The sequence below is a fragment of the Henckelia pumila genome, chromosome 1 (assembly GCF_033568475.1).
Source record: "Henckelia pumila isolate YLH828 chromosome 1, ASM3356847v2, whole genome shotgun sequence".
Lineage (NCBI taxonomy): Eukaryota > Viridiplantae > Streptophyta > Magnoliopsida > Lamiales > Gesneriaceae > Henckelia > Henckelia pumila.
In genome coordinates, this window is record NC_133120.1 from 183,025,968 (window position 1) to 183,041,264 (window position 15,297).

At 37.9% G+C, this 15,297-nt stretch overlaps 1 protein-coding gene across 1 annotated transcript; it reads right to left on the minus strand.

Moving 5' to 3' along the window:
- Nucleotides 1-341: 341 nt before the first annotated feature.
- Nucleotides 342-1,036, minus strand: LOC140874565 (uncharacterized). Its single transcript, XM_073277863.1, has 2 exons — nt 971-1,036; nt 342-866 (listed from the first exon to the last, which is right to left on the minus strand). The coding sequence occupies exons 1-2, from the start codon at nt 1,034-1,036 to the stop codon at nt 342-344; spliced, it is 591 nt and encodes a 196-aa protein (XP_073133964.1).
- Between the last annotated feature and the right edge of the window lie 14,261 nt (nt 1,037-15,297).

The window sequence follows — 15,297 nt, forward strand, 5'->3', positions numbered from 1 at the left end:
TTTCTACCCAAAGTTAAAAGGTCTTACTCTCAAAATAGCAACTTAAGGCTATGAATCAAATTGCACAAAATAAAGAACAAGAAAAAAAAATCCTAATTTAAAATATAAGACTGGATTTTACTAGTCTGGGGATTAAAAATGCTAATTTTTGCAAAAGATAAAAAAAATAATAAATTCTAATATGCGGAAAAAATTTAAATATTCAGACAATTAATCACCAAAAAATAATATAATTAAAATTATAAATTTAAAAAAAATAAATTTATGCATAAAACTCACATTAAGAAAATTTTAGGCATCACAATTCCTTCCTCCCTAATATGGAATTTCATCCTCGAAATTCAGGACTTACCAAAGAGTTCCGAATAGCGAGTCCTGATATCTGCCTCTGCTTCCCAGGTGGCCTCTTCATCCGAATGATTCTGCCGTCTTACTTTGACCATTGGAATCGACTTGTTGCGGAGTCTCCTCTCCTGTCTATCCAGAATCCGGATGGTCCTCTCCTCATACGTCAAGTGAGGAGATAACTGAAGTGGTTCCAAGCTAAGCACATGGGACTGATTTGAGATGTACTTCCTCAACATTGATACGTGGAAGACATTATGGACTCCATCAAGGTTAGGCGTCAAGGCCACCCTATAAGCCAATGCCCCTACTCTATCCACTATCTCAAAGGGTCCTATAAACCTTGGTGCCAGTTTTCTTTTCTTCCCGAATCTCATCACACCCTTCATAGGAGCTACTCGGATAAACACGTGATCTCTTACCGAGAACTCCAAGTCTCTCCTCCTATGATTAGCATAGCTCTTCTTCCTGCTCTGTGCAGTCCTCGTCCTATCACGGATCTTGGCTAAAACCTTGGCAGTCTGCTAAACAATCTCGGGTCCCAAATCTGACCTTTCACCAATCTTGGTCCATAATACCGGTGATCTACACGGTCTCCCACAGAGTGCTTCGTAGGGTGGCATACCAATGGTGGCCTGAAAACTGTTGTTATATGCAAATTCCACCAATGGTAACCTCGACTCCCAACCATCATGAAGGTCAATAACACATGCTCTCAAAAGATACTCTAGAATCAGAATCACCCTCTCGGACTATCCATCCGTCTGCAGGTGAAAGGCAGTGCTAAACAATAGTTTCGTCCCCAAAGCTGAATGAAGACTCTTCCAAAAAGACGAAGTAAACCGCGGATCTCTATTAGACACTATGGAAACAGGGATACCATGTAGTCCGACTATCTCCCGGACATACAACTCCGCATACTGAGTCATAGTGTAGGTCGTCCTCACTGGCAAGAAATGCGCCAACTTAGTGAGACGGTCAACAATAACCCAAATAACATTCGAACCTCTCACTGTCCTCGGCAATCCAACAAAAAAGTCCATGGTAATATTCTCCCATTTCCACTCGGGAATAAGGAGTGGCTTAAGAAATCCTGTAGGTCTCTGATGTTCCGCTTTGACATGCTGGCATGTCAGGCACTCTGACACAAAATGAGCGATATCACGCTTCATACCCGGCCACCAATACAACTGCTGAAGGTCCCGATACATCTTCGTACTACCTAGGTGGATAGAGTACGGTGATGTATGTGCCTTTGTCATGATAATACCTCGCAGAGAATCACCTGTGGGAACCCAAAATCGGCCTCTAAACTTCACAATCCCATATACTACTGAATACAAACCACTATCTTTCTCCTCATCTCTCTGTCTCCACTTTCTCAATTGCTCATCGGCTGCTTGAGCAACTCTAATACGGTCGAACAACGTAGTCTGCACTGTCAAGGCTGACAGTCTAGGAGCTCTACCCTCGGCATAAAACTCCACTCCAAAACTCTGAATCTCATCCTGCAACGGTCTAGACACTGTCATAGAGGCAATCACTACTGTCTTCCGACTCAAAGCATCTGCGAACACATTAGCTTTACCCGGATGATATCTAATGTCGCAGTCGTAGTCCTTCGCTAACTCTAACCATCTCCGCTACCTTATATTCAACTCCTTTTGGATGAAGAAGTTGTAGCGCCTAGATTTTCATAATTTGGATTTCATGCCTAAATTCATTTTTTATATTTATATTTTTAATTGCTTGGATTTAATTGATTAAGTTTTCTTTAAAGTTTAAGTTGCTCAAATAATTAAGATATTTATTTTGAGATTCTTGAATTCAGTGACTTCCAGTTCTAGCATGCGACAATGGTGGATTCAGCGTTAAAATTTCCAAGATTTTATTTTAAGGATTTTAGTTGGGAGAAATGAGGAGGATAGAGGAAAGTTTGATTTTTTTGAATTTTTTCGGGTGTCAAAAATCGCTTTTATCACATTCTTGAACGCAAGTGTTAATAAGTTTTCCATATGTATAAATATCATAAGGAATAGACAAATTATCTTTACCTAGAATTTTTCTGATTCTTTCCGCAAATAAACCTAGAACATCATCAATAAATTTGGCTTTCCATTGACTAGTATTCCAATTAGGTAATTCATAAATTCTAGATAAAAAATTATCTTTATACAATCTAAAATCAGTGAGAGTTTTGCAGAGTAAATTATTAAGCAAAATACGAATATTCTCACTATTATCAGTAAATATACCTGTAAAATGCTCAATCATAGTCATAATTAAAGTATAAACTGGATGTTCAGTTGGAATATTATTTTCAATTTTAATAGTTCCTTAAATTTCATCTCTTTGAGCTTGAGATAAATAATTATCCCACCAACCTTTTAGTTGGCTAGTAAATCTTGCTGTAAGCATTTTAGCAATATTTTGGTCAGTATTACCATTATTCTTACAAACAGTGCTCTATTTATGCATACGGTGAGAAATATTATAAATTATATGCTTATTATCTGCAAAACCATCAATATTCCATTCATAAATACTTTTACCATTATAGTTATTGGAAATAATATACTCTTGTTCTTCAATAAGAACATCCATGGGAGTAGGTCTACTATAATAAAACTTATTATTAGTAGGTCTATCAGCTCATTTTAATTTATAGTCACATTTTAATTATATGCACAGATTTTGGGAGTTATGGAGGAAATGAAGATCGAGATGAGAGCGATGGGATATGTACCAAGGACAGAATTTGTGTCGCCTAACGTCCAGCAAGAAGTTGAAATGCTATGATTACATTGAGACTCGCTGCTGCTTTTGAGATATTAAACACTGAGATAGGACGAGATTAGTGATAACATTGAGCCTTAGGATTTGTGGAGACTGCCACAAAGTTATAAAGTTCATCTCCATTGCAGTGAAGAGAGAAATAATTGCAAACGACATGAAGAGATTCCATCACTTCCATAATGGATGCTGTTCTAGTAATGACTATTGGTAAAGAAACCAATTATATAGCAAGATAAAACAAGTTAGAAGGTGTTAAGAGTAGGTTTCAGAGAAGCCACTTTTCGGCTGTAGAATTTGTAGCATCATTCTGTAAAAAAAATTTTATTCAATTATTTAATCAATGATATGTTTTATTTCAGAAAAACTCCATACACAGTTGATCTTAAATATTGGTATTGCATATGGAATCAGGTTCTTCATATACACCATGGGCATCACTAGTACCTACTTAGTCGGCCCTCACCACCACCTTATTTAAAACAAGAGGCGCTGAATGGGCCCGAATGTTTTGATTTTATATACATAGACGCAATGCCAAAACATGGATCATATTTATTGTGTTAACTCATATCTAGATATATCAAGAAAATGAAGTAGGCAGCCAAAAATCTGCTCTCACCTTGCTTCTACAAATTGCGCTTTGCACCTTCAGAATTCCAACCCGCTGACAGAAGGTGTGTAAGGTATAATTGCGGTTTATCTTAAATTCGTGTATAGATCGTGTTGTCCACGGTTTACAACACAAAAGACAACATGCAGCAAAATTAATAAAACACAAATAATCAACAAAAATAAATAACACAAGTAAATAATTTTTGCACGAGTACAAACTCGTGCGGGTGCTTTAGGGCTAAAGAATCAATAAAAAAATGTAGATCAGTCTTAAAAAGTAATACTAGTGATTTTATGAAAAAAAACATTGAATCCTAAATTTCTCAACAAGTTGAGAAATCAAACTTGCATCCTAAATAATCAAAGTATAGAACAAATCAGATGCAATTCCCGCAAGCTGCCTAAATTGAAGAAACAGAAAAGATCTTCTAACAACACTATGCACTAAATGTTGTCTCCGATGTCTTCAACACCAACGGCAACACGGGGACAACAACAACGATGGCTGCAAACTTCTTTAGAATCTTCGAATTCTTCGGTGTGATTTTCTCTGAAAGCTCTCTAAATTATTTTCCGAAGTTCTTGATTGTTTGTGCGCATAAATCCTTTCTTATAGATGAGAATCCAAGCATGAAAAGGATTTTCTTGTAGAGTTTTACACAAATAAGGAAACAAGTCTTTGTTAGAAACATGACTCTTTTAAATATATCTTGATAATATTTAATAACCATGATACACATAAATTCCTTATCAAGATAATATTTAATCTAGAAAAATATCTATCTCAATATTTTCGATAATAACACGTAAATATTTAACCTATCATATCAAATTTTTTTTTCTAGAAGGCAAAATTCAATATTATAATAATTACTCATAAGGCAAAGATTATTAAGGAATTAATATTCCTTTCAATCTTCCCCTTTTAGCCTTTCTGGATAAAACCAGCACAAACAATTTCAAACATAAACTTGAAAGAGTGGGTGCCCGGTGAGCCAACTTGTGGCTAAGGGCTTTGATGACTCTTTGTATAAACAATCTTTTGTTTAATATAATTTACACTTTTATTAATGGCAATGACTTTATCTTTCTTCATATTGTTATATTGTGATATACTATTGTTGTTTTGATAAAGACCTTGAATATACTATAGTGTATGTAAGATGTGGTAGAACATGGGGATTTCTATCATGAAACACATCTTATAGTCACTGTATATTCTAAACTCTTCCTAGTCGATTGAGCCGTCCGATAATAAGGATAAGGATCGCTCGAGTTAGAGACTAGCATTTGCGATGCAGAGTACCACGTTTCATTGGTAAGGAACATAGAGATGTTCGAAGTATGCAAATGGATATTCATACGATGAATGATCGAACTACCCTATCCGGACTTTCCAAGTGGTTATCACTTATCGAGTGGATAAAGTCCGCGGTTTTGGTTGTACACCATTAGTCCTTACTACTTGAAACATCATTGAGACTCTATATGCTAGTACTGTGCTTTGACTCGTTTACCGACTCTATTGGGGTCATCAGGTGTCGGGATTGGATACAGTTACAACACATATAGGAGTCGATGCTTTGTTGTCAAGGATTCACCACATACTTGCGAGTGTGGATATCCTATGCGATCTGAGGAGATATTAGTGTGACGAATCTCTGGCCAGAGTACATGATGTGTTTTAAGAAATGGTTTCTTAGTAGCACATGCGATGTCACTATTTGATCTTCAAGATGTATTGCATAGTTATCGAATCTCGAACGACTCTCGATATACCAATGATTGTTGATTCGATCGGGATATATGGATGAAGGGACCGTACTGTACGCTAACCAAAATCTATTGGTTCTTGTAGGCACTATCAGTGATACCTAGGGAATCATGGGGCGATGTTGCTAGACGCTCTTACCATGATTCGATGGGCAAGTCGGAAATTGTTGTTCCGAGTCACAAGGAGTTGTGAGCCCACGGCTAGCTGTATCCCTGAACCATTGAGGGTCACACAGAGTAATGGATTTTTAATCCCCGTTGAGATAGTTAAATTTAAAGAGTTAAATTTAATGAACAAAGAAGTTGGACTTCTTAAATATGAGTAGAGGAGTAAGATTTCCTAAAATGACATAGGGATGGACATTTTTGGAAATCACTGAATTCGGATTCAGAAAAATTTATCTTGACTTTAAAAGGTGCAGAAATGGTTTCTGTGCACATTGGTGAAATCGGTTTATCAATCGAAGTCATGATGAATTTTATATTAATTTCTGAACATGCGGGCTTTGCTTGTCGGGCTTGAACTTATGACTAATGGGCCCTAAGCTGTTAGTGGCCTACATTATAAATAAGTTATTGCAGTACAGAAATTAAACACAACAGGTCACAATTTTCGAAAAAACCCTATTTTTCTCTCAGTAGTGGCCGCCCCCCTTCTCCCCTCTGCTCGGAAAATCCAGTCTGTGAATTTTGATTTACATTCTGGTTTAACGGATCAAATTCGTTAATCTCTTCGTAGAAACTTCTGATAGATTTTCTAGTGCAATCTATGAGAGGGATTAAATATCCGTTCGTGGACCTGATTGAAGAACAGTTCGTCCATCAGTTCCAGGGATATACAACAAGAGCAGAGCAATCTGTTGGTGTCCAAAATCTCGATTCGAGATTGAAGGTAAAAATTTATAATTGTTATTTAATTTTTACACGCACAATTTAATCGTTAAGTTTTGATACCCAATATGGAATCGTTCCATATAAAATTTTTAAACTTCCGCTGCACCGGGTATCAATTCTGATTGATCTGATCGCCGCGTTCTCCAACAGTGGTATCAAAGCCAGGTTGCTCAGATCAAGCGATTAAATTAATCGATTATACAAAAATTTTTGAGCCTCGGTTTTTGAAACAAAATAAATATTTTAAAAATAAAAAAACAAAATTTTTTGGGCAAAAACCCGGGCAGCGCTAGGCGTTGCACAGGGCGGCGCAAGGCGCTGCCCATCGCAGCGCTGCCCATCGCAGCGCTCGGCGTTGCCCATGGGCAACGATGTGATCGCTGCCCAGGGCAGCGCACGGCGCTGCCCGGGCAGCGACCCGAGCCCTTTGGGGCGCGGGCAGCCCGGGAATGTCCCGGGCGGCCCGCGGAAAAATTAATTTTTTAATTTTAAATTAAATTTTAATATGTTAAAATTCTATTTTTGGTCCGATCGAAAATTGTTTTTGATTGATCCACGAGGCGTCGGATCGCATTGTTCGAGTCCGAAAATTTTAAAATTGATTTTTGGATAAATTTGAATTTTTGGAAAATTTAAATATTTTATCCGTTAAATTGAATTTTGAAATTAATTATTTTTGGTAAAATTGATGATAAGATATGATCTTATGGATATATTGAGTAAAATATGATTTTATCTATAAAATTGGATTTTATAGATAAAATATGATTTTATTTGATAAAAAGATAAAATATGATTTTGTATGTAAAATAAGATTTTATATATGAAATATGATTTTATCCTTTTAAATTTAAATTGCCATTGCATGTTATCCAATAAATTAATTTTGAATTAAATGTTATTGGATAAGGATGATCGATTGCCATGACCAATTTTGTAGGTGTATGTTAGGAATTTACATTTGTTTTTATTGTTGTTGGTTTTATTAATGGGCCTGGTTTATAGCTCAATATGAATTGTCATATGTAATAAAAGTGGGCATGGTTTATGGCCCGTTCCCACCCCTTAAAATGTATCCCCTACTTGTCATTGTTATTTATTGTAAATACATTAGATTTAGTGGGAGATCAAGATTTGAAGATGGAGGTGGGCCCAGCAGACAATAAAGACAGAAGAAATGTAAATTGGAAGCTCAATGTAATAGGATTGCATTGCATACTGCATATTACCTAGGATTGGACTAAGACTCGTGATTGGCAACCACGGGTCAATTAGAAATGGAATCGATCATCCTATATAATATGTGATATTATAGTTGTATGCATGTTTTAGACAAAAATTGTGTGAATCCGACAAGCATACAAAATTTTAAAAATGATGAGACAAATTTTCAAAATTAAAATCCCTCATTTTAAATATGATTTAAAATTGATATCAAGATAAATAAAGGAAATTTAAATTTGTTTAAATGTTCCTACCTTCCATCAACGATCAATGTATGAGATACTACCCGCGGATTTGGTCCGGCTCATATTATTGGGGGGGGCCCGTTCGTCGGAAAGCTGTACATTGGATCGACACATGTTGTAAGTTGGGTGGAACTCCCATGGGATCGGCTCATATTATTGGGGGATCCACATGACGACCGTCCATCACAACTTAATATTGATGGGTCATCTTGACATGTCACAATAAACGGCGTCATATTATTGGGCCCTTTATTGGACATGAGGTAAAAACATGGAGGTTGCTTTGGAAGCAATTGAGCTCTATCTTTTGAAATTATGGTTGGCTGATATTATTCGGGACCATAGATTGTCAATTGGACTCCATGTTCTCACTAAGGAAAACAGTTTCCCGTTTTCACTAGAGGGTAGTGAAATCGTTAAAATAGTGGGAGTGAGATTCATAAAATAAATATCGCCTATTTTATGTCTTAGTAAATTACTTAAACAATCACTGATATTTGTCTGTTTCTTTTTAGTATTTCATAAAGATGAATTCGCGTAATCCACTTTTCTCGATCCTCGAACAAAATAAGTTGACTGGCGCAAACTATACGGAATGGTTCCGTAAGTTGAAGATTGTCTTGACTTCGGAGAAGATGCTCTACGTGTTAGAAAAATCTCCTCCGAAGGAAGCACCAGCTGACATAAGTCCGGAAGAGTTAGCCAAACTTGATACATGGTGGGACCATGATATCAAGGCCAAATGCTATATGCAAGCCTCGATGTCTGATGAACTCCAGAGGCGATTTGAGGACACCGTGAATGCTGCTGACATTCACGTACAACTCAAGGAACTTTTTGGGGCTCAATCGAGGGCTAAAAGGTTCGCTACTGTAAAGGAGCTAATGACGTGTCGCATGCGTGAAGGGACTTCGGTCCGTGATCATGGGGTACGAGTGATTTGGCTCATACAGAAGTTGGTAACCCTTGATTTGGTGTTGGAGCATGAACTCAACGTGGACTTACTACTTCTGTCTCTTCCTTCTTCGTTTGACGGATTTGTGGTGAATTTCAATATGAACAAGATAGAGGCCTCCCTTGAAGAGATGGTCAATATGCTTGTGACATATGAATCCACATTAAATAAGGATAAACTGGCTTTCTTGGTGGGCTCCTCTTCTTCTGCTAAGAAGGGGCCAAGTACAAAGGGTAAGAAACGTTCTGCCCCACCCAAGAAATCGAACCCGAGAATAAGTACAAGACAAAGGCTTCAAATATGGAAAAATCCAAGGATGTTTGCCATTACTGCAAGAAGCCCGGTCATTGGAAGCGTAACTGCAAGGAATATCTAGAGCAGTTGCGAACTGCGAAGGGTATGTTCTATATTGAAATAAATGTTTCACTTAATACTACTTCTTGGGTATTGGATACCGGATGTGGATCTCACATTTGCAATGATTTGCAGGTGATGACAAGAAGTCGCAGGCTTAGAATGGGTGAGACCCAGCTGAGGCTCGGAAATGGTTCCAGAGTTGAAGCTAAAGCTGTGGGAGATGTTTATTTACTTTTGCAGAACGGTTTTAAGTTACTTTTGAGAGATGTTTTATTTGTTCCGGATTTGATTAAAAACATTATTTCTGTTTCTATGCTTGATAGAGATGGTTATTCTTGCAATTTTGTGAATGGGATTTGCAATATTTACAAGAATGAATGTTTGATTGGAAATGGACAACTTGAAAACGATCTATACAACTTAAAACTAAAAGACGTTCCAATAAATTATGTTGATAAACCGGCAACAACAAACAAAAGGAAAATCGATAGCCAAAACCCGGCAAACCTTTGGCATGCTAGGTTAGGTCATATTTCCTCAAGGAGGATGAACAAGCTAGTGGGAGAGGGAATGTTTGATATGTCTGATATTAACTCTCTACCTACTTGTGAATCCTGCCTGAAAGGAAAAATGACTAAATCTCCTTTTAAGGGAAAACCTGAGCGTAGTCAAAATCTGTTGGATTTGATCCATACAGATGTTTGTGGTCCATTTAGAGTTGGTACTCAATATGGCCACACCTACTTCATTACCTTTACTGATGATTATTCGAGGTATGGGTATTTATATTTAATGAAATATAAGTCTGAAGCGTTTGAAAAGTTCAAAAAATTCAAGGCTGAAGTAGAAAACAAGCTAGGTAAAAGTATTAAAGCACTTCGATCGGATCGAGGTGGAGAATACTTAAGTACCGAGTTTTTGGACTATCTAAAAGAGAATGGGATTCTCTCTCAGTGGACTCCTCCTATGACACCACAGCTGAATGGTGTATCGGAGCGTCGTAATCGAACTTTGTTGGACATGGTTCGATCCATGATGAGCTTCACTGAGCTTCCACCTTCGTTTTGGGGCTATGCGCTTGAAACGGCGGTATTGTTGTTGAACAACGTCCACACTAAAGCAGTGGACAAAACACCATACGAGTTATGGAATAGCAAAGCTCCCAAGTATTCGTACTTGAGGATTTGGGGATGTCCTGCTTACGTGAAGCGGACAGTGGGAGATAAGTTGGATAGTCGATCCAGCTTATGTTATTTTGTAGGGTATCCGAAGAATTCAATCGGATATTATTTCTATTATCCTGCTGAAACAAAGGTGTTTGTTTCAAGGAATGCCACTTTCTTGGAGAAGGAGTTCTTATTGGATAAGAAAGGCGAGATGATGGAACTCGAAGAAATTCGAGAAGAACCCAAAATACAAAATAACGATCCTACACCTCAGGAACCATTGATAGACACGCCTGTACCTAGAAGATCCGAGAGGACTTCTAGACCTCCTATTCGATATGGTCTTCTTCTTGAAGGGGATCAAGATGAACCCGATGTTGGATGTGATCCAAGAAACTTCAAGGAAGCAATTTCTGATGCGGATTCAAATTTATGGCTTGAAGCTATGCAGTCGGAAATAGATTCGATGCATACAAACCAAGTTTGGTCTTTAGTAGATCCTCCCGATGGAATTGTTCCAATAGGGTGTAAATGGATCTACAAGAGAAAGCTTGGGCCTGATGGTAAGGTATTGACCTACAAGGCGCGATTGGTCGCTAAAGGTTATACTCAAAGACAAGGAGTTGACTATGATGAAACCTTTTCACCAGTTGCAATGTTCAAGTCCATAAGAATCCTTATTGCCATAGCTGCTTGGTATGACTATGAGATATGGCAAATGGATGTGAAGACTGCTTTTCTTAATGGAGACATTAAGGAAGAAATCTATATGAAGCAGCCTGAGGGGTACACATCCATGGGAAGCGAGCATAAGGTATGCAAGCTTCAGAGATCAATTTATGGTCTAAAACAAGCATCAAGAAGTTGGAACCAGAAATTTGATGAAACAATAAAGGATTTTGGTTTCATCAAGAACCCGGAGGAACCATGCGTGTACAAGAAAGTAGTTAAGGATGCTGTGAAATTCTTAGTACTTTATGTTGATGACATCCTACTCATTGGGAATGACGTAGGGATGTTGCAGTCAACAAAGATATGGTTATCAGGTAGATTCTCGATGAAAGATTTGGGTGAGGCATCCTATATTCTAGGGATACAGATCTATAGAGATAGATCTAAGAGAATGATAGGACTCACTCAATCAACCTACATCGACACCATATTGAAACGGTTTTCAATGGATGGGTCCAAGAGAGGACATCTACCCATGTGTCATGGAGTTTCTCTATCCAAGTCTATGTGTCCCAAGACTGATGAAGAGATAGAGAAAATGACACATGTACCATATGCGTCAGCCATAGGTACTATCATGTATGGGATGATATCTACCAGACCGGATGTAGCATTTGCTCTGAGTGTCACGAGCAGATATCAAGCTAATCCCGGTCAAATGCATTGGAAAGCCGTGAAGGACATTCTTAAGTACTTACGAAGGACTAAGAATATGTTCATGATATATGGAGGAAGAGAACTAAAATTGGAAGGCTATACCGACTCTAGCTTCCAAAGTGACGTGGATGACTCGAAGTCAACCTCTGGATTTGTGTTCATGCTCAATGGCGGTGCTGTCTCTTGGAAGAGTTCCAAGCAAGACACCACAGCGGATTCCACCACTGAAGCAGAATACATTGCAGCATCAGCTGCTGCTAAAGAGGCCGTTTGGATGAGGAATTTCGTCCAAGAGTTGGGCGTCATTCCTGAAGTTGTTGGTCCAGTCCCGGTGTACTGCAACAACACGGGTGCCGTTGCTCAGGCAAAGGAACCAAGGTCTCATCAAAGATCCAAACACGTACTGAGGAAATACCACATCATCCGGGAAATTGTGGAAAGAGGAGACATCACTGTCGAAAGAGTGGCCTCTGCAGACAATATCGCTGATCCACTTACTAAGCCCTTGCCAGGACCATTATTTGACAAACATCGCGAAGCAATGGGTCTACGTAGTATGACTAGTTGGCTTTAGGGCAAGTGGGAGATTGAAAGAGTAGGTGCCCGGTGAGCCAACTTGTGGCTAAGGGCTTTGATGACTCTTTGTATAAACAATCTTTTGTTTAATATAATTTACACTTTTATTAATGGCAATGACTTTATCTTTCTCCATATTATTATATTGTGATATACTATTGTTGTTTTGATAAAGACCTTGAATATAATATAGTGTATGTAAGATGTGGTAGAACATGAGGATGTCTATCATGAAACACATCTTATAGTCACTGTATATTCTAAACTGTTCCTAGTCGATTGAGCCGTCCGATAATAAGGATAAGGATCGCTCGAGTTAGAGACTAGCATTTGCGATGCAGAGTACCACGTTTCATTGGTAAGGAACATAGAGATGTTCGAAGCATGCAAATGGATATTCATACGATGAATGATCGAACTACCCTATCCGGACTTTCCAAGTGGTTATCACTTATCGAGTGGATAAAGTCCGCGGTTTTGGTTGTACACCATTAGTCCTTACTACTTGAAATATCATTGAGACTCTATATGCTAGTACTGTGCTTTGACTCGTTTACCGACTCTATTGGGGTCATCAGGTGTCGGGATTGGGTACAGTTACAACACATATAGGAGTCGATGCTTTGTTGTCAAGGATTCACCACATACTTGCGAGTGTGGATATCCTATGCGATCTGAGGAGATATTAGTGTGACGAATCTCTGGCCAGAGTACATGATGTGTTTTAAGAAATGGTTTCTTAGTAGCACATGCGATGTCACTATTTGATCTTCAAGATGTATTGCATAGTTATCGAATCTCGAACGACTTTTGATATACCAATGGTTGTTGATTCGATCGGGATATATGGATGAAGGGACCGTACTGTACGCTAACCAAAATCTATTGGTTCTTGTAGGCACTATCAGTGATACCTAGGGAATCATGGGGCGATGTTGCTAGGCGCTCTTACCATGATTCGATGGACAAGTCGGAAATTGTTGTTCCGAGTCACAAGGAGTTGTGAGCCCACGGCTAGCTGTATCCCTGAACCATTGAGGGTCACACAGAGTAATCGATTTTTAATCCCCGTTGAGATAGTTAAATTTAAAGAGTTAAATTTAATGAACAAAGAAGTTGGACTTCTTAAATATGAGTAGAGGAGTAAGATTTCCTAAAATGACATAGGGATGGACATTTTTGAAAATCACTGAATTCGGATTCAGAAAAATTTATCTTGACTTTAAAAGGTGCAGAAATGGTTTCTGTGCACATTGGTGAAATCGGTTTATCAATCGAAGTCATGATGAATTTTATATTAATTTCTGAACATGCGGGCTTTGCTTGTCGGGCTTGAACTTATGACTAATGGGCCCTAAGCTGTTAGTGGCCTACATTATAAATAAGTTATTGCAGTACAGAAATTAAACACAACAGGTCACAATTTTCGAAAAGACCCTATTTTTCTCTCAGTAGTGGCCGCCCCCCTTCTCCCCTCTGCTCGGAAAATCCAGTCTGTGAATTTTGATTTACATTCTGGTTTAACGGATCAAATTCGTTAATCTCTTCGTAGAAACTTCTGATAGATTTTCTAGTGCAATCTATCAGAGGGATTAAATATCCGTTCGTGGACCTGATTGAAGAACAGTTCGTCCATCAGTTCCAGGGATATACAACAAGAGCAGAGCAATCTGTTGGTGTCCAAAATCTCGATTCGAGATTGAAGGTAAAAATTTATAATTGTTAATTAATTTTCACACACAATTTAATCGTTAAGTTTTGATACCCAATATGGAATCGTTCCATATAAAATTTTTAAACTTCCGCTGCACCGGGTATCAATTCTGATTGATCTGATCGCCGCGTTCTCCAACAAAACTTATCTCTCTGAGTTTAAAATACTTCTCCCCCTGAATTATTAAGTCTCCCCCTGAAGTGTTGTCATTTGTGTTAGCAACATGATGGATAACATGGACAGTAATACATGGGGATTCTATTATCCCAGTATTAGATAAGTAGGGTAGAAGAGTTCCTCTAGTTAGAGAATATTTGACAAATAAAACATGAAACTAGATAAAAATAAAAAGAGATAAGAAAAAATATCAGATCCCTCCTGATCTTTAGTGTCCTCATCCTCATCGTCCTTGGTCCCAGATGGAGAACCTCATCTTGTGAATTATCTCTCCTTTTTTGGCCAGAATGTCAAGTCTTGTACGATAGTTAGCTAACAAGGCTCTATAAAGATCCGAGTCCTCCTGGGCTTGGGCAATCTTCTTTTCAGCATGAGCCATGAGAGTCTGAATGGTAGTGATAGAGAAATCCAGAGTGGATTGTTGAGACACAGTTTCTTCAGGTTCTTTAATGTTGTCTCATGTGTTGACAACATCGGGATCAACATCAGCATCATTAACAACAGCAGTAGATTCAGACCAATGAAGGTCAAAATTTCTCTTCCATCGGAGTAAAGAGGCCCCAACCTTCAAATCTCCAGTTAGTTCAGAGAGACCTTCACCAATATGACAAAGAAAACCTTGAAACTCCAAAATTCCATAAATCAAAGATGGAAAAGGCAACTTGATGGATTTTAATCTTTCATCTGCAAACTGGAGTACAGTCTTGAATACGAGCTTGCAAAATTGAAAGTTCTCTCAGTACCTAAAGCAAATGACAGAAACTCTTGCGGTCGAGTCACCACAGTGGAGTTTGTAGAAAGCATCCAATTGCGTACAACTGTTTTGTGTAAGATAGAGTAAAAGGATGTGAGCTGTAGCACATAAAATTCAGTCTACTAAATCGCATGCATTAAATTTAATAAATATTATGATTATTATTTTTAGTTTTAATCGATTTAAATTATTTATTTGAATTATTTGCTAACAAAATATTAATTATATATTCAAATAATTTTTTATTGTACTAACTATTTAATTAATGTTTTTAATTGTTTAAGTTTACTCATTTAAATTATTTTATTATACTACTTAAT